Source organism: Heterocephalus glaber, unplaced genomic scaffold (assembly GCF_053883595.1).
Source record: "Heterocephalus glaber isolate CG9 unplaced genomic scaffold, H.glaber_assembly_v1.0 deba00001523, whole genome shotgun sequence".
Taxonomy (NCBI): Eukaryota; Metazoa; Chordata; class Mammalia; order Rodentia; family Bathyergidae; genus Heterocephalus; species Heterocephalus glaber.
In genome coordinates this window covers 30,377,269-30,398,685 of record NW_028258327.1, presented here as the reverse complement: position 1 = coordinate 30,398,685, position 21,417 = coordinate 30,377,269, and the positions used below count along the sequence as shown (strand labels likewise).

The following is a 21,417-nucleotide window of genomic DNA, read 5'->3' as shown; positions in this document are numbered from 1 at the left end:
CCCTCCAGAGAATTCAATTCACCATTCCCAAGCAACAAGCAAATGATTATTTGTTGACCTCTTTTTATATGTCATCCGAAAAGATACAGAAAGTAAAGAATAACAGTAAGCCACAAGTAATCTCCACTGAAGTATGACTTTTAGATAAGCATTAATAGATAAAAATGTACCTTTAATTGGAGGAGAGGGTCTCTAAATCTTACCTGAATTTAAAAAATATTCTTAAAATACTTGGCCAATCTAATGAACTGTCTGACCTCTCTGCATCTTTTTCTTCTCCCTCCCCCAACACCTAAGATATAGTTGAGACTTCTAAATGGAAAAGTACTTGTCTGTTCTTACTGTGTTAAAGCATTCCAAAGTGCGTGGGTTTGACTTTTCCTTGCACAAGACTGTAGTGTTGGTTAAAACAACAAAAGAAACCCACACCAATGCACACACAGCATGATCTCACCACCCAAAGACAGCCTGGCATCTTGTCAGTGTTCCTAGAGACAGCCACACTTGAAGTAGCCTGTGCAGCTTATCAGGTGGAAATGATTTCCAGCGACTACAGACTGACCTAAGCCATCCCCACTGTGCAATATGTTATGTGTGATATTGTCATGATCACTTAAAACAGCTTCTGTCAAGGAAGTCTTGTTCTTGTAATGTCTTCAAACTTCTTCAAAAGTAGACGATTATATTAACTGATAATGAGTTGTTTATAATTAGGCAGTGTTTCTTGTTTTCTCATTTCACTAAACTACACTGAACTTAAATTCAGCTTAATGCAATAGCTATACTAGATTAGGAACTCCTCAAAGACAGGCTCTGGTGTTTGATTTCCTTTTATTCTTCTTGAGATTACATTAAGTGTTCCATTTCTCCCAAAAAGGATGACTTTATGTAGTCTTACCGACTAACCAACCCATGTATAAACCCACTGAATGACGTACTGTGAGTTGAAAGGGAGAGTTGGACCTCCAAATACTCTATGAACCATCAGCATTTAAAACATTTGCTTTTGTCCTCTGCTTTTCAGAAATGGTTTGGCATCCCTGAAGGATTCTTAGTCAAAGAGGAGAACTTTAGCTGTTAAGGACCTAATGTGACCACAGGCAAAATGGCTCACAGAGTTTTAGTGTGGGAAGGGCTTTACAGATGTCTTACTGAGGAAATGGCAAACTGAGTTTGGCATTCGTGCCAGCCCTTACGCTTGATGGTTTCCTGGAGTCATGTACTGGGGGGTGTTCCAGGCCTGGACTGAAGCTCAGAGGAAAGGCGTGATGGATTAACAGTGTCTGCCACAGGCTCAGGAGGGAGCTGGGACACAGAGTCATAATTTGCCATCCCTGAGCTGACTCTACTTGAGACAGCTAAGTGGCTTGCACCACACTGTTTTTCCCAGAAGACATTTTTAAAAAGCAGAAGTCATATCAATAGGGAAAAACTGTTTTAAAATATTTGCCACAATAAGTGTTTAAAGAAAATACATGTCTTCTGAAAAGGACATTGACTGAGGTCTTTGTTGGCTTATCCCATGGAGGGACAAAGGTGGAATTTCTGGGCTTTTCCTCAATTGCATTGTGATAGTTATCACTTTTAATGCTCCATGGGTGAGAGCATTAAGGGTTAGTTCTCCAGCAGTTATTTGGCTTTTGTGACAGAGTGGGCAATAAGAATCAAGCAAATGTCAGTGATTCCCAGTGACAAAGTATTAAACAAAAAAGTACTAAGCAAAAAAGCTTGTTTTCACAGGCAAAATATTGAGAATCGGTTTCTTGGACTAACAGAACTCTTTTAATCAATTAATAAACAGTATTTACTTGCTTTCTGCTCTATTCTTGACACTGTGATGGATTAAGTGAATGCATTTAAGGCAAAAGACATGGTCGCTCCCATAGTCAGCTCATCTAATCTCTCTCTTTCCTCTACTGTGGGTATTGAAGTGTGTATGGAGGAGTCAGATCTCTGGAGAGGCAGAGTTGGCCTCACAATATCTCTGTGTTGTCAGCCAACTGGCTCCCACGTGAGGACAACATTTCTGGCAGTAAAAGCAGTATACAGCAGGCAAGAGACCTTGAGAAAAGGCAAGGGAGAGAGAGAAGGCAAGCATGTGATTCTGCAGACAAATAAACGCAATTAACCGTGCTAGAAACCAACTGAAAAGACTCAATGAGAAGACTGATTCCTCCTGCCAAGGGAGAAAACTAAAGGAAAATTCATTTTAAGAGAAACTTTTTAATTGCCTTGGTAACTGTAGCCCAGTGATAGTTGTATTTTCTGCTCTGTTCTTTTTCATTATGGATTTCTACAACATTTTAAACACTATCACAATAATGGTTTCACTGCTTTATCAGTTTTTCTGCCTAGATCCCATTAACATTTCGAGATGATCCTTTCACACTAGAGATGAAACTCAGCCATTCTGTTCCTCTGTACCTAAATAGGCCCAGTTTGCAGCAGTAGTTGGGTGAATTTATGATAATTAGTAGCCATGTCCCTGGAAGTTTGCTCTTCTAGTCTCAGGATCCAGTTCTGTAGTGTAAGGATTAGCCACAGCAGAGGGGTCTAGTGGCAGCTATACGGCGTGGTGATTAACAGGTTCTGGGTCAGGCAGCATGGATAAGAATGCTGACTCTGTCACTTACAAGTTGGGTGATCTGGATCAAGTCAGTTAACCTCCTTATGTCTCACTGTCTTCCTTTAAGAGATTAGACCCCATGGTACCGCAGTAATTGGGCAATTGCAAAATTTAAAGAATTATATAAGAGTTTTATCTTTTAGAATCACATTCTGGAATATTCACAAATGATATGAAATCTGAGATTTGCTTCAAAACAATCTGGAGGTCCTTAGGGTATATAAAAAAGAATTGGTCACAACTAGATAATTATTGAAGTTGGATAGTAAACCCGTGGGGGTTTATTCTACCATTCTATCCACTTCTGACTACTTGAAAATTACTGTAATACAAGTTTTAAGAGAGAAATAGAAGATAATACACTGAAACTGTCAGTATACAACATGTGTTTAATAAATGTAATCTGTTATAGATCAGGGAGGGTCTTGTAGGCATGGTTCCCAGATCACAGAGGCACCCCAACGCCAGCCTGCCTCTCTAGAGACATGGGTGGGTTCTCAGGGGAGAATGGGGTGGTCCCACTGAGAATCTACTATTCACCATCAATAGGAAGTTATTAGCCCTCTATACTTCGGAAGTGTAGTCAGTCAACCACATACATCAAATATTAGTTGCCCTATATCTTTTACAGATACACATAATCACAAGGCAGGAGTAGAGGAGCTGCTAGGTGGCTCCAAACTGATCTATCACCCCAGCGAAAAGCCAAGCACTTCCAAGTTCTAATGGCCTGTGCAGCATGTTTGACACATACATGTGGTTTTGTGGGTATATAAAAATATGCTCAATGAATATGCCCACCCCACTCCACCCCAGTCTATGCATCCAGTGGGTTTAGGGAACCACTTATATGAATTCAGAATCAGTTCCAGAAACTCCCACCTTCCAGAATTTTTTGGATAGGGTGCTGAGCTGGATAGACTGGAAACCTCACCCTGAACTAATTCCATGCTAGATATTAAGAACCCTTAATTAAGTCACATTCCTACCCCACAAGGAACTTGCCATAGGAGCTCTGACACTTACTAACTGTAATGACCTGTTTTCTCATTTGTAACCTTCTAAGCTTGTTGTAGGGATTGGAAATAATGCAATTAAGTGGGAAATACTAATTGCTCAATACATTGTAGCTATTTTATGTCTCTGTAAGCTTTTATGTCTGGATAGATGTGTTATTACCTTTTCTTGTTTGGAATTTGGCTAATATTTAGACCCAGTAATTCTCCAGGGCACAAGATCTACCACAGTCACACAATTATAAATAGTTTAATATTTTCTATTTCATTTTACAAAATGTTCATGCAGCTGCACTCAGTTTTCTTCTCCACAAAGTTGATGTATAGATTAATATGTTGCTGTCATCAGGACCTATATGTTCTCTCCCATGTGATTCATACTTCTGTAAATGCCTGTTGACAGTATCTTTTAAGCTGAAAGAAAAAGTCAGAGGTAAGAAGTAAGGAGAAAAAATGTAATCCAATTTAAGTCCAGCAAGACCACTGTTATTATTATGAATCACTTGCTGACTATCACAGTATATATATTGCTGAGTGTCAGTAGGCAAGATGAGTATAAGAGGGCTGGGGCTTTAGCTCAGTGGTTCTGCCGCCTGCCTCGCAAGTGCAAGGTCCAGAGTTTGATCCCCGGTACCAAAAAAAAAAAAAAAGATGAATATAAGAGATAACTATTCCCTTAGCAAATACCTTTGGTCTTTGGCTTCTCTATGGAAGGTAAGTATTATTTTAAAATCTTTATCTTATCATTACCTAAACTGGCACCCTTTTTCCCCTTATCCTGCTATATTTTTCTGCACAGCAATTTTCACTACCTAACAGTATACATTTACTTCCTGATTATTTGTTTATTGCCTCCTTTGTCCCCTACAAGAGTATATTATGTTACACATGGGCAGCAATCTTGTTCATGTTTGAATCTCTTGCACCTAGAACTTTGCTAAACATGTAGTAGGTCCTTGAGAACTATTTCTAAGGCATGATTTAGTTTCCTTTTCCTTTCTCCAGACACCCTACTGCAAAAAGGGAATTTAAATCTGTGGTCCAGTTTTATATGTATTTCTTAAATACCTGACCACCATGACTCAGTGCAGAATGTGACATGGTTCTAAATAATATGAAGAAAAATGAAACAGAATAAAGTGATTGCCTCAGGTACCATATACCATTCTGATTTTGTCACTTTGCTATTCCTGAAGGCTGTGTTTCCCATCAAAAATATTCTTCTATCTAAATGATACTCCTCTTTAAAAATCTCACTAGGCATGTTTCTTCTGAATTATACTGTGTCAAGAGATCATACTGAAGTCATGCTGTCCTAAACTGAGTGGTGCTGCATCTACCACAAGGGTTGTATGGTCCAGCACACAATTATAAACAGTCCAGAGTTTTCTTTCTCTTTTATAAGAAAAATGTTGGATGCCCCAGTGTCTTACAAGCTCTTAAAATATATATATATAATTTATAAATATAATTTTCTTGTGTCCCTCAAAGTATCTACTACATGGTTAGGTACTTATTAAGTGCTAAAAAATCCCTACAGATGAACTAACAGGCTTCCTATTTGAATCCCACCTATGTGCCTGATTCCTTTTATACTCCAGTAGCACTGGTTTCCTTTCCCTTTCTCTCTTCTCACAAATTCCCTTCTGTGTTAGAGTAACTCTCTACCTGCAGAAGTCTAAGATATTAAGATCCCAGATGAAACAGAAAATCATTAAGGGACTTATGAGTTGACAGCAGCATGTCAGAAGGTGGCTGGACCTCCACGTATATGTCATGAGCATGTTGTCATTCAGGATGTTTTGAGTTGGGGGAAAGCCAGGCAATCCAAGAAACACCTATAGCACTTCATGAACTGATGCGAACTTCTTCATCAAACTGAAATTTGATGAATCAGTTCTAGCTTCATGAAATGCCACCCAGGATCGGTGACATTCTTGAAGCTGTCTATATGACATTTTGGTACTGCAGCTAATCCTATATTAGTCTGGGCATAAAACTGACTCATTCCACTTACTAAAGTTCTTGGGTTCCCTGGCAACTCAAGAGAACCTTGAAAAATCATGTTATGACTTTATCTTAAGTGCAGGAGAAGGAAACTAAGGTGTATGGAATGAATTCACTATGCAAAATATAAATTTTATAATTTGAGAGCCATTACACCCTACCATTAACTTTATATTATCCTTTTTTTCCCCTTTGAACCCAGGGCCTTCATGCTGAACTACATTCTCAGCTGTTTTTTATTTCTCATTTTGAGACAAGGTCTTGCTAAGTTGCCCATGCTGGGCTTGAATTTACCATCCTTCTGTCTCAGCCTCCCAGAGTGCTGGGATTACATACATGCACCCCCTTACCCAACTTCCTCCTCATCAGTTGCTTTAGAATGAGTCCAAGAAGAAAGACAGTTTTCACCAATGAAAAGTTTTGTTTCAAAGGGGATATATATCCCCAGTTGAAGATGGAAGAATATATACATTTCCCATATATTCCCAAGAATATATATATTCTTTTCTTCCATCTTCAACTGGTTTAAGGGTATGCCTGTTTTATTTATCTGACTTTTCTTGAACTTCTTGGATATACTCTTGGACTCAAAACAGCATATGTTAAAGGTAGGGCAAATACATAGTTTCAAGACACTGATGAAAAACATCACATTTTCTATTGTTTGTAAATACAGAATTTTTTCTTCTTTGCTCTTTTTCATTTTTGAATACATTACTCTAGAAGAATAAATATCACCACTTCTGCTGTGAGGTGTGTCTCCAGACCAACAAAAACTCTAAAATCAGAATCCCTAGTTATCTGGTCTCCCTCAAATTCTTATACTGTTAGGAAACAGGGCTTAAAGTCAGGAACCAGGTCAGCCCAGAAAGGAAAATAAGCCTTAGTGCCTCTCCACATATGTTCATAAAATTCTGACATCATTACCTCTATTAAAATTCATCATAATATCATTAATTTATTCAACACGTACTGTTCTGATATGGCATTGAGTCCTCCTCACATAGGAAAGCAGGCATAGTCTATATACACGTAGATGGCTGGGAAGCTGTGGTTCTGTAACTGGCACTGCAAAGTGGAACTTTAAAAGTTAGAATTTTTTCTTTTAGAGATAAGCAGCTTCTCCAAACTTCCTCCTGCTGAGCACATAAACAAGACCTTCTCCTCTCCTCACCCCAAAAGAAGTGACAGAATTCAGATGCCAGGCCTGGGAGCCCAGAGCCCAGTTTCCTTTTCACAAGAAAGAGCAGGAGGAGCTGAAGATGGCTGGAGGCGATAGCTGCACTGTCTCTCTGTGCTCTCCTCTGTTCCTTACTATAAGAGACCCTTGGCCACCTGTAAATGGTGAGATGGTGATTCGAGGCAAATGAGCCCCTCCATCTTCTCAATAGCTTTGAATAGATCTACTTCACCAAAACACACAGCCTCCTTTGACTTTATCAGTGGCGAGCAAATGAACCTGAGAATATGAACTATGACTCTTTACCTGGGCCTACAAATGCCCAATAGATCACTAAAAGTAGATCATCTAAAAGTTGGCAAAACACACTGGGCATGGTGGCACATACCTGTAATCCCAGCACTCAAGAGGCTGAGGCAGGAAGATCACCATCAGTTTAAGGCCAGCCTGACCTACACAGTGAAACCTTGTCTCAATTAATCAAAAAATTAAAAGTTGGCAGAACAAAGTTTATTAGCACTAATTTGCCTAGCCTATCTCATCCCCTTTTAAGAAGAATAACTAAAGTAATTTTCAAGATTCACAGGGACAGCCAGTTATGAGCTTTTACAACATCCAGTTACAGACTTTCCTCCCTGGGAGCAGAGAGCACCTAAAAGTCTTCTTCAGCCATTGTCCTGAATAGCTAAGGGGATCACCTGGCCCCAGAAGCAGCAGAACCTCACAGGACTGAGGCTGTCGCGAAGAAAGTCATTTCATGGGAATGGAACTGCCCCCTGAGCCATGAAGATTTCTCCAGGGCCAGGAAACCAACTCCTTGGCCCAGCCCTGCTAACCCTTCAAAGCTGGCCTCCTGCTTTTGTCAGCAGGTCAGTCTGAACCCCTGCATCACGGTGCACCCCCTCCAGCTTCTACTCAAGCTGGAGTCCTTTCCCTGTCTTCTCTCTTACTTTTCAGTTAAAGCTTCCCCTGCAAATTCTTGTTTTAGTTTTAATTTCCATTATCACTAAAAGCAAGGACCCTATGCTAGCCTGTGACATTAGGATCTGCTAAGTCAGAAGTTCAGAGATCTAGACAGAATCCCTGGTTTGCCATTTTCTCTTTGTGACTTTGAAAAATTTCTTATACACTCTACCTCTAAACTGTAAATTTATTGTCTATTATAAAATCCATGATGATATCAACTTTATGTCTCATAGGATGGTAGCAAAGTCATATTTGACAAGGTATATAAAAGCACTTTGAAAACTGTCCAGCAGTGTACACAAAGAATTATTGAACAAGGCAAATATATCGATATTAAACACTGCTAAAGCTCTAAAACTTTTTCAAATTTCTCTGACTATAACCCATTAGAAGAAACATTCTACACTGCAAGCTACCATATATACCCATTACTAAAGCAGAAGCTTAACAAAATAATACTTATATTATTTTGATATTTTAAATTCTGTTCTCTTTTCTGTTTTTAAATGCAGGTTGTTAATTTCATAAGGCAGTAGTCCTTGACTTTCAGTTACCGGGCATCAGAATAATCTGAGAAGCATTTTACAAAACTGATACCCAGGCCCTACCCACCAAGAGTCTAATGAGTGGTTTTGGGGAGGGCAGGGCAGCTATAGCTGCAGGTTTCTATTGTACACCCAGTACAGAGTCCTATGCATTTCTAACTCACAGGCTGAAAAACCACTTATTTACATTCCTCTCTCCTAAACACTGTCTGTGGCCAGGAAGTTGCCTTGCCCCCAGTCCCACACCCACCCCGCTAAAGATCTGCTTGTTACGGCAATTTGATTACTCTCTGGGCTCCCAGGTGGGTGAGGAAAGCACAGAAGGAAGGGTACCCAAGGAAATCCTGGGCTTCCCCTCCCAGATGGCACGGTAACATCAGGCAAAGCAAAAGCTGGAGCAGATTGAAGTACTTTGTTCACAGTAAAGGTACCCCTACAAGAACGCCTTGCTCAAGTATGAGGGGCTAAGGAAAAACAAAGGGAACCTGCCAGGGCTCCTTGCTGCTCTGAGGAAGCTTGGATCTTGTGCAGACAAGGATATAAGAAGCACCTTCTGAATCCTGAGAGATAAGGTCAGTGAGAGAGGGTTCCGCATTCCAGGTATAGCCCAGATCCAACAGAAAACACTTCTGTCCTCAGTCATCTTTCCTCTATGCAAGAGAACTCTTGGAGATCATCCTCTTTACTTGGTTGGTGAGACCTGCATACTACTCTTAGCTGTCTGGCAGAACCTAGGCCAGAAGCCAGGAGGAACCTTAAGTTTATGCCCTGCCCTACCTTTGGGTATGTGGATGGATTAAGAGACCTGGGTTCTTTCTGTACACAATGGGTTAAAAACCCAGAGCTAGCCATGACAGTGATGCAGGCTTTAATCCAGCACTCAGGAGTCTGGGGCAGGAGAATCAGTGCAATTTTGAGGCCAGTCTGGGCTGTATACCAAGATTCTGTCTTATACCAAGAGATAAGCAACTATATCAAAACAAAACAATAAAACACCCCCCCACACACACACACACACAAAGCTGTGTCTGTTTAAATACAGTCCCTGAATTTTGACCCTGATCTGCTAACTGGTGATTATACTAAGAATGACCATTTGTTGAGTACCTGCTGAGTACTAAGCACTTCATGTACTCTATCTTACTTAACTCCACAGTATGTCTGCAGATATCCGTTTTCTAGATACTCAGGTTAAGTAACCCAGGTGCAGCAACTACCTGATGGTGCTGGGATGCTATCACACTAGGTCCAAGGTTATAGGCAAGAATTTCTCAGAATTATTGACATCTTAGACCAGATAGCTCTTTGTTATGAAGAGCTGCATAATATGCCTAGGGGCATCTTGGTGTCCACCCAGTGGATTATGACAATCAAAATTGTCTTAGAAGGGCTGGGGATTTAGCTCAGTGGTTCTGCCGCCTGCCTCTTATGTGCAAGGACCTGAGTTCAATCCCTGGTACAAAAAAAAAATGTCTTAGATATTGCCAAAAGTTTCCAGGGGTAGGAAGGATCAATTCCCTTCCTGAGAACCACTGGCTAGGCCAAGCTACCCTGTGTGTTGTTTCTTGGTACTTTACAAGTACATAAGCCACATCCCTCCAGGAAAATATGGTGCAGCTATAATACCACCCTAACCTACAACTGTATATCACTATACTGCTTGCCAAGGACTTTTAGAGACATTATCTCTTTTCATGACATATGAGTGCATAGTGAGTCTAATCCTCAAAGAGTTAATCTACCTCAAAAATATGAACACTCTTAAGAGATACTGTACCTGTCTAGCCTGCTACAAGAAGTTGAGGGAAAAGAACATGTAGTGAAATCTGTATTAATCTTCAGCTGCATAAATCATACGGAGAAAAAACGCTTGCTAATGCACAATGATGAGAGCATATTATGTGAACTTCAGCAAGGCAAAGCCTGTGTCTCCATCTCTAGCACCTGCTTGCCTAAAACGTAGATGTCTTAGTCACTTTTCTCATTGCTGAGACAAAATACCTGATACCTGAAGTTAAAGGAGAAAAGGTTTGTTTGGCTCACAGTTTGTGGAGGTTTCAGTTCATAGTTGGCTGGCTCCAAGGCAGGGTGGCATGGCAGAGGGGCATCACAGAGGAGAAACAGATCATGGCAGGCAGAAGGCAACAAGCAGCAAGCTACAAGCAACAAGGATCAGCCCTCTTTCTGTCTTTATAGCTTATCCAGGGCAGGTAGCACTCACAACCTTAATCCTAGCATTGCACTGTGAATCAGTCCCAGCGTCACATCCTTGATTTTGGCAGCTCACACATTAGATCCAGCCACTTCTGAAAAGCCCTATCTGTGACCGCTTGGGGTTTTAGGGGGGACATCTAGATACAAGCAATAACAATAGGGAACTCTCTTAAAATGTTGACATTTTACAAAACATCTCTTTGTAGCAACCCCAAATCACTTGATTAAAGTTAAAATTATTTTCCCATGGGGCCAGGAATTTAACTCAGTGGTTCCGCCACCTGCCTTGCAAGAGCAAGGTTCTGAGTTCCATCCCCGGTACCAAAAAACCCCCCCAAAACAACAAAAAAAGTATTTTCCCACCTTCCTAATTTATATTTATACATAAAGTAAAATTCACAAATTCGAAAAAAATTAATGCCAATATATACAAAACAGTTAAGAATTTACTGCCAGACTTATTCTTCCCTGTTCTTTAAAAAACAAAGCAAAGAAAAGCTCTTAATTGAAAGGAATGTTTACCAGAATTGTCTCTTTCAATACTTGCCAAGAGAACTATAGCTGTTTCATTAGAAAAATGTTTTCATTGGATCCAAGAAAAGAAGTATAAGAGAGACTTTTAAATTCCATTTTTTCTTCAGATTTCACTACTATATCAAACTATAATACAAGCACAATAGGAACAAATGTTCATTTTAAAAATATCTGAATTCAGCCAGGCATAGTGGTGCACATCTGTAATCACAGTACTTGAGAGGCTGAAGCAGGAGGATAGTTGCGGGTTGGAAGATGGCCTGGGCTACACAGAGTTCAAGGCTAGCCTGAACTACATAGCAAGTCCTTATTTCAAAAAAGCAAAAAAAAAAAAAAAATCTGAATTCAAAATAAAGTAACTAGCTCTGGCTGCTTTTAAGGGGACCCTTTAAAGACAAAATGCTACATGGGTAAAAACAAAATTTCTTATTTACATATTCAGTTGAAGTCCAATTGAAAGGAATCATTACCTGAGAATTAAAAATTTGCACACTTCAAAGGAATTTTAATATAAAGGTACCAATAAATAATTTTACTAACAAAAATAGCTAAACTTTTTTGAGCACTCATTATGTGTCCTGCACCAAACTCCGAATTCTATATGCCTTAATTGTATCTAATCTTCATCACAGCTCTTTGAGGTACATATTTAAGAGTATCTTCATTTTAAGGTAAGAAAACTGAGGCCAAAGGAGGGAAAGCAACTTGCCCAAGACTATGGTTAGATACAGCTATGGTTGTATGAAGTTTTATGCTATATAACCTGGAAAAAACTGGAGGAAAAGAAAAGAATATATTCTATTAGTTTCTCGTACTGTGTGACCTAGAATCTTACAGTTGAAATGGACTTTCAGAAGTCATTCTCACCCACTTTCTTTCTTCCATATAAATCCTTTCCCATCAAAACTCAAGCAGCAGGTATTACCTACATGTGGGGTGGCTTTCTGGGTACCTTTGCTTTTTTTTTTTTTGGTGGAAAAACAAGTCTCTGGTTTGTTTTGCTTTCTGTAAAAAGGTGTAGTCATGGAAACTTTTTAGCAGAGTATCAAGGGGTAAAGAAAAGCTTCAGCACAGTACTATGTAACAAAAAGGGACACAATCAACCATTTTTAAAAACACATACTAGAGCATAACCGTCCAAATAAAGATTGTGCTTTTATTATGGTTCAGATCTTAAATGTCCCCAAAAGGCTTGTGTGTTAAAGGTTTGGTCCCGGCTAGTGGCTCTAATGGGTGGGGGTGGACACTGAGGGAGACCTAGTTGGAGTAAGTAGATCACTGGGGGATGTGCCCATAAAATGTATATTGGGACCCTGGACCCCCATCCCCACTCCAGCTGCCAAGAGCTGAACAGCTTTTCTCCATCACATGCTCCTTATTATGAGGCTCTGTCTCATTGCAGGCCCAAAGCAACAGGCCCAAGTGACCAAGGATTGAAACCTCTGAAACCATGGGCGAAAATAAAGCTTTCTTCCCTCTAAATTGATTATTTCAGGTATTTTGTCACAGTGACAGAAATATGACTGTGCTCTGGAGTCATTATTTTCCAATCCTTAATATATACACCATATCTTTACTGGATACCTGTTTTACAACTACCAATTCTTCAAGAGAATGTTCATTATTTTAATGAACATACTCGATCTTACCACCTCAGTTCTCCACCTCAGAAGCCCAGTTTGGCCCCCACTAAGCATTTGGTGCTTTCCCAACTGAGGAAGTTTTGCCATCACTGAGGCAATTCAGTAAACGTGTTGCAAACTGTAAAAGTAACTCTGAAGCAGGAGATCCAAAATTATTCTCAGTCATGACAGCTTCACTAGAATTAGTATACAGCGTGCCAAGAGGAGGCTTCTGAATGGGAGAAAAACTCATCAGAATGTATAAATACAGGCATATTTATTTTAACATTTGGATAAAGAATTGGAATCCTCGGATAGCTTTATGTCCAAGTGAATAAATAATGATGCTGTAATAATGATGATGCAGATTTTTGGTGCAAGGTTCTTACCATTCAATAAGCTATATACACCCCTTTAATGGAACAAAGCCTATCCCTGAAATGATACTTGCAAAATGAATACCTCACTGTCCATTTAACTTGTGCAATTATTAGAGATGTTCTTTTCATGAAAAAACAAACAAACAACAACAACAAAATAGAGGCAATAAATGCTAGTTGCCAGAACTGTCCTTGGTTCTCCCAGGAGGCTCCCTTCAGTAGGACAGAAAGTTGGACCTATCTGCACAACCCAGAAAGGATAGGTAGAAAGGGTAGGTCTTCTCCCTCTCTCTAACTCAGATATCTTCCACTAGAGAAACTCACTTCATAGAATTCCCAGACCCTGGGTCTTCCTGAATAAGTTGCATAAGAAACTAAGCATGCATACTTAACAATATAGGGTAAGTTAATATACTATAGTCAATATTACTTAACTAACTGAAGGTAGTTGTACACCAAAGGCAAACAACAGAAAAATAAACAGACCATGCCCTGGTCGTTTGTTTTTAGATACACATTTAGATCTGCTGAAGTGCTAAGGCTGGTCAGTCTGGCTCCTTTTGGTTGACTTGGTCAAGGGTACAAGGTCCGGGGTGGGTACAGGTGTGGACCATCTTAATAGGCAGTCAAGGGCAGTGTGCCATTTATGCTGGAAACTTCCTACTACCTGTAGTGAAGGAAGCCTTCACTGACATAGACAACCCCAAACTGTCCCATATACCTCCTGTTTACTTGATTCTGGAAGGCAGTGCACTTGTGGGCATGTATGGGTGTGTTGCTGACTTTCCTTCAGTTTTTACTCACAAACGGCCTCTCAGAGTACAGGAGCAAGTTCTACATGTGGTTCTAAAAATTACAAACATCTTTATTATATGAATTATAATAGGCACAGACAGGTGGATATTACTATTCTTTTAGCCCAGGCTCTTCTCTTGCGCAAAAATCACTTCTAACCCAGTTCAGAAGTATGAATAAGATTTAAGGCAAGACAAAGAGGGCGATCCTTTGGTCCATGCACGGGGGCAGGGTGGGGGCGCCCACAGCTGCGCTGGAAGCTCTGAGATCTAGGCTGCTTCAGGTCCCTGCACGAGTTGGCTTGCTAAATTCCCCATATTCCCGGAGTTCGCCTAGTCCTGGGTTCCTAGTCGCCCTTGTCTGGGGTTGACCATATTTGTTGAGGCGTCCACGACCCCATTCCACCAAGGTGACTGAGTTCCCGTGGCTGAAATGTCAGGGTCTCCACCTCACCTGCCACCTCTGACCTTCGGGAGCGTCCCCCCCCCCCCCCGGCGCCGTGCTCTTAAACCAGTCGCCCCCATTTCTCAGCACCACGACTCTCAGCGCGCCCACCGCGAAGCCCCCTCCATCGTTTCGGGGAGAGGCCACTTGATCTGCCCCGCCCTAGTCTTTCCGGGGCTCCCCTCAACGCCCAGTTCTTCCTCTACTCTGGGGTTCCATTCCCCTCTGCCCTGCGGAGGGCGCCCCAAGAACGAGAACGGGACACCCCTGGATCCGCCCTCCAGGGCTCCCCCTCGCCACGGCCCTGACACCTACATTCACTCCCCAGCTTTTCGGGCTCCAGCACCGAAACTCCCAACATCGCCGTCCTGGCCCCTCAGCATCCCTGCCCCAGCCCTGTAGGGCTCGGGGCTCCCCAACACCACGGTACAGATCAGCCGTCCTGCTTCCAGCCTGGGAGGCTGAAAGTCTCAATATTGGGGTCCTTAACTCGCCTTTCCCCTCTCGGGTTCCCAACATTGCAGCTGTAGAACCTCCCTCCAGGCAGGGGTCCTAGGGTTCTCCAACCTCGCGATCTTGGCGGCCCGGGCGGTCCTGATCCCCAGCTGGACCCGCTCCTAGCTCCCTGCTCCCGCGGCGGGACTCACCGTCAGGGGCGGTGGCCGAGCCCCCAGCACCGCCCAGCCCAGTCCAGCCAGGCCTGCAGTCCCACTCCGACTCCCGGCTGAGAGGTTGCAGACGGCTGCTGTAACCACAGAGGGCTTGGTGCGCTGGAGCAGCCGGGAGGAGGGGACCGCGGGGCTGTTGACGCCCGGCTCTGCCCCTCCCAGGGGGCGGGACGCGCATCCCTGCGCACCCCGGCCGCCGAGGAAGTTAACTGACGCCGCTTCCTCCACCTCCGGTTCTGACCGTTGCAGCCCCTCATTGCTCTGCAAAAAACGGGAGGTCTTTGAAAGGCATGGGTTAACTGCTCTCATAGTCTTTCCCTAGTCGCTGGGAGTGTGTGTGTGTGTGTGTGTCGGGGGGACAACTAACTTCACCTGCCATCTCAAGACCGATTTAAATCCTGGCATTCTTTCTCTCCCCGTTCTCATGCGAACCTTCGGAGCCATGCCTATGAAGGATGTCATGCTGTAGTACACATGAAGGCCTTTGAGGACACACTGTCAAACCCCGGGGATGCGCCTGTGCAAGACTCGTGGCTCTGCCATGACTGCATCGCACAAATGCAAACATACACTGCCTCACTGGGAAACCCAAAGAGCCCAGTTCCACCCGTAGATCCCCCAACCACAGCGGTCCTGCCAACGGGGACTCTGCTTGCTGCTCACCCTCTATGCTCTTTAACCATGGGAAATACATCTGGGAAGTAGGGCCATCCACTAACAAATCGACTTAGCTCTGTGGTCAGAAAAGCATGCTGCACTGCCCAGAGAAGAAAGAAGCCCATCAGGGCTGGGAGAGGCCTGTATGGATGTTACTGTAAGAGATTTATCTGCTTCATTACTATTCCAAGACAGACCTAATTTTGGTCTGTTGATTCCTAGCACTTTTTCTTTACACCACCCTGTTTCAGTGACAGGTCTAACAGCATCTCAGTACAGTGTTTTTACTGTTCTACACATTTGGAAATCCACTGTTGGATGGACTCTTCAGCAAAATATCATGAAGCAAAGAAAGTAGGTTCTCTCATAGGATTATTTCATTTCCTTAAGTGAAGATGTTTGGGTTCTGAGCAGGTTTGAAACAGAGTCACAAGCAGGAAAGGGTCCACGGGCCTGTCTTAGGACCATTGCTCTTCTCACAGGATCCCAGTCCAGCACACAGAGACTGGTGGAAATGAAATGGGAGGTCTTGAGCAGTTTTCTGCCTCCATCTTTGCTTCACTCGAAGATGTCAGGGTACTCTCCTATATTCCCCAAAACGTGGGCCTTTGACATCAGCAGGCATTCATTTTTCAGCCAGGGTTCATAGCTGTACAGCAAAGATGATTAAGAGGTGAAGTGAACAGAATTACAGGTGAGCAAATCCAAAGGCCCACCCACAGGCTCAGTCCAACTGAAGCAAGCTACCTAGTGAGAGCTGATGAGCCTGTGAATGCACTGATGGCTCTTGCAGCTTTTTTCTCCTCAAGAATTCTTCTGCCTTAAGAGTCTTACAAGGTAATCACATGATCTTTCTCAGTAGTGACAAGGGTCCCTTTCTAGCCCTTTATCAAAAGTCAGATGTAACCATGTAGGTAACCAGAAGGGATGGTGAGCATTATTAGCTGTGTGAGAGGGGCTTCTGTGTGAGAGAGCCGCTAGATACTAATGGTGTTTTCCCACCTTTTACGCCTCCCTGCCTACTAAAAGAAAAAAAAAAAAAGAAAAAAAAATGACTTTGTTCCTGTGCAAATTCTTTCCACTTTCTAACACGAGGTAATAATCTGCTTCAGTTTGGGCGGTAAAAGTGATGTTTTAGTAATTCTGGACAGGAAAAGTTCTAGAGTGAACTTTCCATTTTGGAATCACAACAAAAGCCAGTTGGATCCATCACAAAGGACTGGCAGAATGGCCTTTGGTATATGGAAATTCACAGCTACCTTCCCTCGATGTAACATTCCCATCAGGCAAAAAATTTGATCTTATAAAAGCTAGCGACCGGCAAGACCTTGGATCTTGCAGTGTTTCCTCAAGAAGAAGGCTCCACTGCTAATCCAGTCAAAATTCTATCAAACACCATTTCCTTTTCAAATTGTCCTGGATAGCTACACACAGACGAAATGATTTAAAAATAGATATGCAAGATTAAAGAGGTATTTTGTCTCCATCTTTTACAAAGTAAGTAGGTCTATTTTATGTTGTATACATACTAAACTGACACTGTTTTTATAAAACTTCTACTTTGTGTTTACATAGCATTGCTTTTCCAAGAAGCTCAGAGCACATGTATTGGCATCATATTGTGAAGCATGATACATTTATGTGATGTAAGAAAGGTAGGAACTGTTAGCCTTACCATAATGAGAAGAAGTGGAAATGTGACTTAGATAAAATAATTTGCCTGGAACATCATATAGTAGTTTATACTTGTCTATCCTATAAGACCTACACGTGAAAACATGCAATCAATAGAATTATTTAAAAGCTCTAATCATTGTTGTTTTCTCTTTCCATTGAATGGAAGAATTGTGGGTCATTAGTTTCTTCACTGACTTGTCAAAGAAGAAGAACTTAGGAGAGGAATAGTGGTTAAAATTGTCGGCTTGGAAGCTAGTCTGTCCTGTGTCTGAAACCCAGTATCATGTCTTTAAACTTCCAGAAAGTAACCTAACCTTTCTGTGCTTTAGGATCCTTATCTGTAACATGGAAGTAACTACCCACTTTCTCTAGTTATTGCTAGAACTAAATGAAATGACACACCTTACACATTTAGCATTGTACATATCACACATGAAGGGTAGGGTTTGAGAATTATGAGTAAAAGGACAATAGCTTGACTTAAGTAGTTGTTTCTGGATCTTTGTTTCAATACTTTCTACTTGAAAACAAGATATAATTTCTCAGAGGACTGCGTGGGAAGAATTCAGGGAAACTTATATAGCTGTATTTTTTTAACCCTAAAGCCAAATCTGTGTTTTCCCTGACATTCTACCTTCACAGAGCTATCCATCCTGGCCATTCCCTTTAGGCTCCCAACCAGCTGGCCACCTGGGGAAAGCAACCATGCTGCTAACTGCATCTGTTTCACATATAGCATGCTAAAGAATTGAGGTTGAATCAGGTTTTTTTCCGGGTATGTGCCTGTTTCTCTTATTTAATTGTGGAATGGTAGGGATTCACTAAAACTAATTTGATTTTCATCTGGAAGTGCTCACTTCTTTTTTTTTTCTTTTTTAATAACAAACAATCAGTTAATTCTGGAAACAAGTAAATTAACACAAGTAGATAGTAGAAAGAAAATGTAGAAATTGCTCCTGGGCCTTCAGTAAGCCTGAGCACATTTAATGTTGTGAGGCTTTGTATCTGATCCCCCACTGTCTGATGTAAAGAGTTTCAGAAGGCAAATACCTAAGGATAAATGATAAAGTGGCCGACCAGGAACTTTTTATATTTTTTATAAAATAGAATTCCTAAATTGCAACAACATCTGATGTGTGGTGTTAATTTTGTTTTTGTTTTTTTATACAGGGTCTCTGTATACAGTGCAGGCTGGCCTTGAAGTCGTAGCCAGGCTGGCCTCAAACTCATGGCAGTCCTCCTGCCTCAGTCTACCAAGTGCTGGGATTACAGGCTTGCACCACCATACCCAGCTGTGTATATTAATTTAATGCTTTTTCCTAAAGTTATAATTAGGAAATACAGTATATAATTGGATCATAGTAATTTAATGGCAAATGAAAGTATGGAGATGAAAAACATGAGATCTTTTCTTATTCTTCAGCAAAAATTTGAAACTAAAAAGCTTTATAACGAATGGCACTGATTGCGCCCCCCCCCCATTAAAAGTTCTGAGAATTTTATTTCTTCTGTTCACTTTGCTCCTGTAGGAGGAGAGAGGAACAAAGGCAATTCCTAAACATCTGGAAAATCAGAAGAATTGGGCCCCAGACTGATGTGAAAAATTTAAAGAAATAAACATTTTTCACTCTGCCCAATTCAGTCTGGACTATGTAATAGGAGAAGATTTTGAAGGGAAATCTCTCAGATTCAGGACTAGAGAAAGAGTCATGTGAACTCATCCAGGACAGAAAACCAAGGCTTGGCCCTGTGGACTTTGTCCCACTGTCAGTTAACCTATGACAGCTATGTGGAAATACTCAGAATCCCCTGAAGGGATGGAGCATTCTCTTCATAGATCTTACAGTTTAAGCCTTTCTCAAGGAGACTTATCTTGGCTCTCAGCTCTTTCAAATAGGATGGGAAGATGAAAATGGCAGTTTTGGACAAGATGAGTAATGATTGCATTATTCATGCTTGATTCTGGCATGGTTTTAGGGTTTTAATGATTTACAAAGGAAAAAATCAATGCATAAATTGACCAATTTAATTCAGCTCATGTTTACCAAGTCTATTTACACTGTAGATGGGTGAGCTAGGGAGCCAAACTGGCTTGTGTATATGGCCATCTCAAAAGCTTCTGAGAATAGATAAAAGTAGGCTGTAACCTTGTCCAGATCTCAGAACAGGGGCACATAAGTTTGGGGTCCTCTCCAGTTCATATTTGTACCACTCAGTGACCTAAATGTTGGGTGATGGTTTGATCAAGGGTGACCTTTGGTTAAAAAAAACACATAGCATTTTGAGTTGACGCCTCCTATACAGGTATATTATCTTGTATTTCTCTTTTTACTTCTTCAGCTCCTCCACTAGACTGTCAGCTCCTATAGAACAAGGTTTGTGTATCTGATATTCACTGTCAAACTCATATGACAGGTTGGTCAGCTTTCCCACTGCTGGACAAGACATCTGACACCTGCAGCTGTAAGGAGGAGAGGTGCCACCATTTCAGAGGATTCCATCTCTGGTTGGCTGGCTCCAAGGCAGGAACATCATGGTAGAGAAGCATGGGAAAGCAAAGTTGCTCACTTTGTGATGACTAGGAACCACAGCAGGGGAACAGCATCAGAGAGGAAGGGGCCAGGGATCAGATACAGTACCCAACATCACTCTTCCATGATTCACCCCACATGCACCCAGAAGTGTCTTTTATTAATCCCCTCTGGGCAGCTTGCAAACCAGCCCAACTGACAATGCAGCTTAACATAGCATATATTATGTATCAAAAAATATTTGTTGAGTGAATGAACCAAATAATGTGAATGCTTCTACTTAGTCAAGAGACCATGATCAATTACTCCAGAACTCTTAGAAGATACTAATATAATCTAGAAATGGACTAAAAGAGAATATGCTGTGGGGTTAGAAACAACAAAGATAGGAAAAAACAAGGAAAAGCATGTTCCCACCTAAGAGAGAGGGAGAAGAAAAAAGGATGAGCAGCAGTAATTGTGGGTCCCCAGCAGGATGTGTTACAGTAATAGACTATTCGGTTTTTTAAAGTGCCACATTGAATAAAGTGAAGTTGCAAAAATTTGACCTACTGAGAGATCATCCTGGATAGTTCAAACTAAAGTAAAATTTTCTTTCATTCTCCCTCCCAACAAGTTTCTCTGATCACTCTCCCCATTAGTCTGAGATCCTCCACTCCATGAGGACATCAGAGAGAACCTGGGGACCCATTCTGGATATGAAGACCCCATTTTAAAAATCCTCTGTTTTCTTTCTTTTTTGCTTTTTGTGGGGTTTTTTTGTTTGTTTGTTTTTAAGACAGAATCTCGCTACGTAGTTCAGGCTGGCCTTGAACTCACTATGTAGCTCAGATTGACCTCAAACTCATAGCAATCCGCCTGCCTCAGCCTCCCTGGTGCTGGAATCACAGACATGCACCAGCACACCTGGCTGAAGACCCCATTTTGGGGCGGGGGGATAGAACACAGGACCTTATGCTTTCAAGGCAGGCGAGGTGCCACTGAGCCAAATCCTCTGCCCATGAAGACCCGTTTTTATTGGGGTTTTCTTCCTAATGCTGCTGAGAGTTTCTGTGAATCACCTGACAACCTGGGATTTTTGCTAGTCTTGGAATCTTGGCAATGCCAAAAGAAGTTCCAGGAAGAAGTAGTCGTAGGGTAAGTAGTTCCTACAGTGAGATAAATGGCTTAGGACTAACTTAACTAAGGTTTATGCATGTGATGGAATATTGTACAGTCTTTCAAAATCATTTAAAGCACATGACAGAGAAATATGCAATCTCATTCCATGGGTTAACAAAGCAAGGCAGGTAAAAAAATATACATATGTATTGCAAAAATACAAAGTGGTGGGAGTGTAAATTAGTACAGTTACTATGGAAATCAGTGTGGACATTCCTCAAAAAAATAAAAATAGAAATTTCATTCCACCCCCAAAAGTAAATAAATAAAAACAAAGAAAAGAAAAAGAAAGCTATTCATACATATTTCCAGAACTTAATTTCCTTTTTATAATTTTCAAAATATCTTTAATAATATAAATACATAAATATTATTCACTGCCCCATGCCAAAGC

General features: G+C 41.4%; 2 protein-coding genes across 4 annotated transcripts in view; both read right to left on the bottom strand.

The window, feature by feature from the left end:
• Positions 1-15,104, bottom strand: part of Paqr8 (progestin and adipoQ receptor family member 8) — a 41,388-nt gene extending 26,284 nt beyond the window's left edge. Inside the window, exon 1 of one of the 3 annotated variants that reach the window (XM_004869039.4) lies at positions 14,977-15,104. The gene's annotated coding sequence lies outside the window, so the exon portion shown is untranslated. Of the gene's footprint in view, positions 1-14,896 lie in introns of all 3 variants that reach the window. The other 2 variants (XM_004869038.4, XM_021247783.2) reach the window with 2 other exon arrangements.
• The window catches only part of Efhc1 (EF-hand domain containing 1), a 126,423-nt gene extending 109,751 nt beyond the window's left edge, over positions 1-16,672 (bottom strand). The window contains exon 1 of the mRNA XM_087188144.1: positions 14,977-16,672. Within this exon, the coding sequence (XP_087044270.1) occupies positions 14,977-15,306 (330 nt within the window). The 5' untranslated portion in view covers positions 15,307-16,672. The remainder of the gene's footprint in view (positions 1-14,976) is intronic.
• Between the last annotated feature and the right edge of the window lie 4,745 nt (positions 16,673-21,417).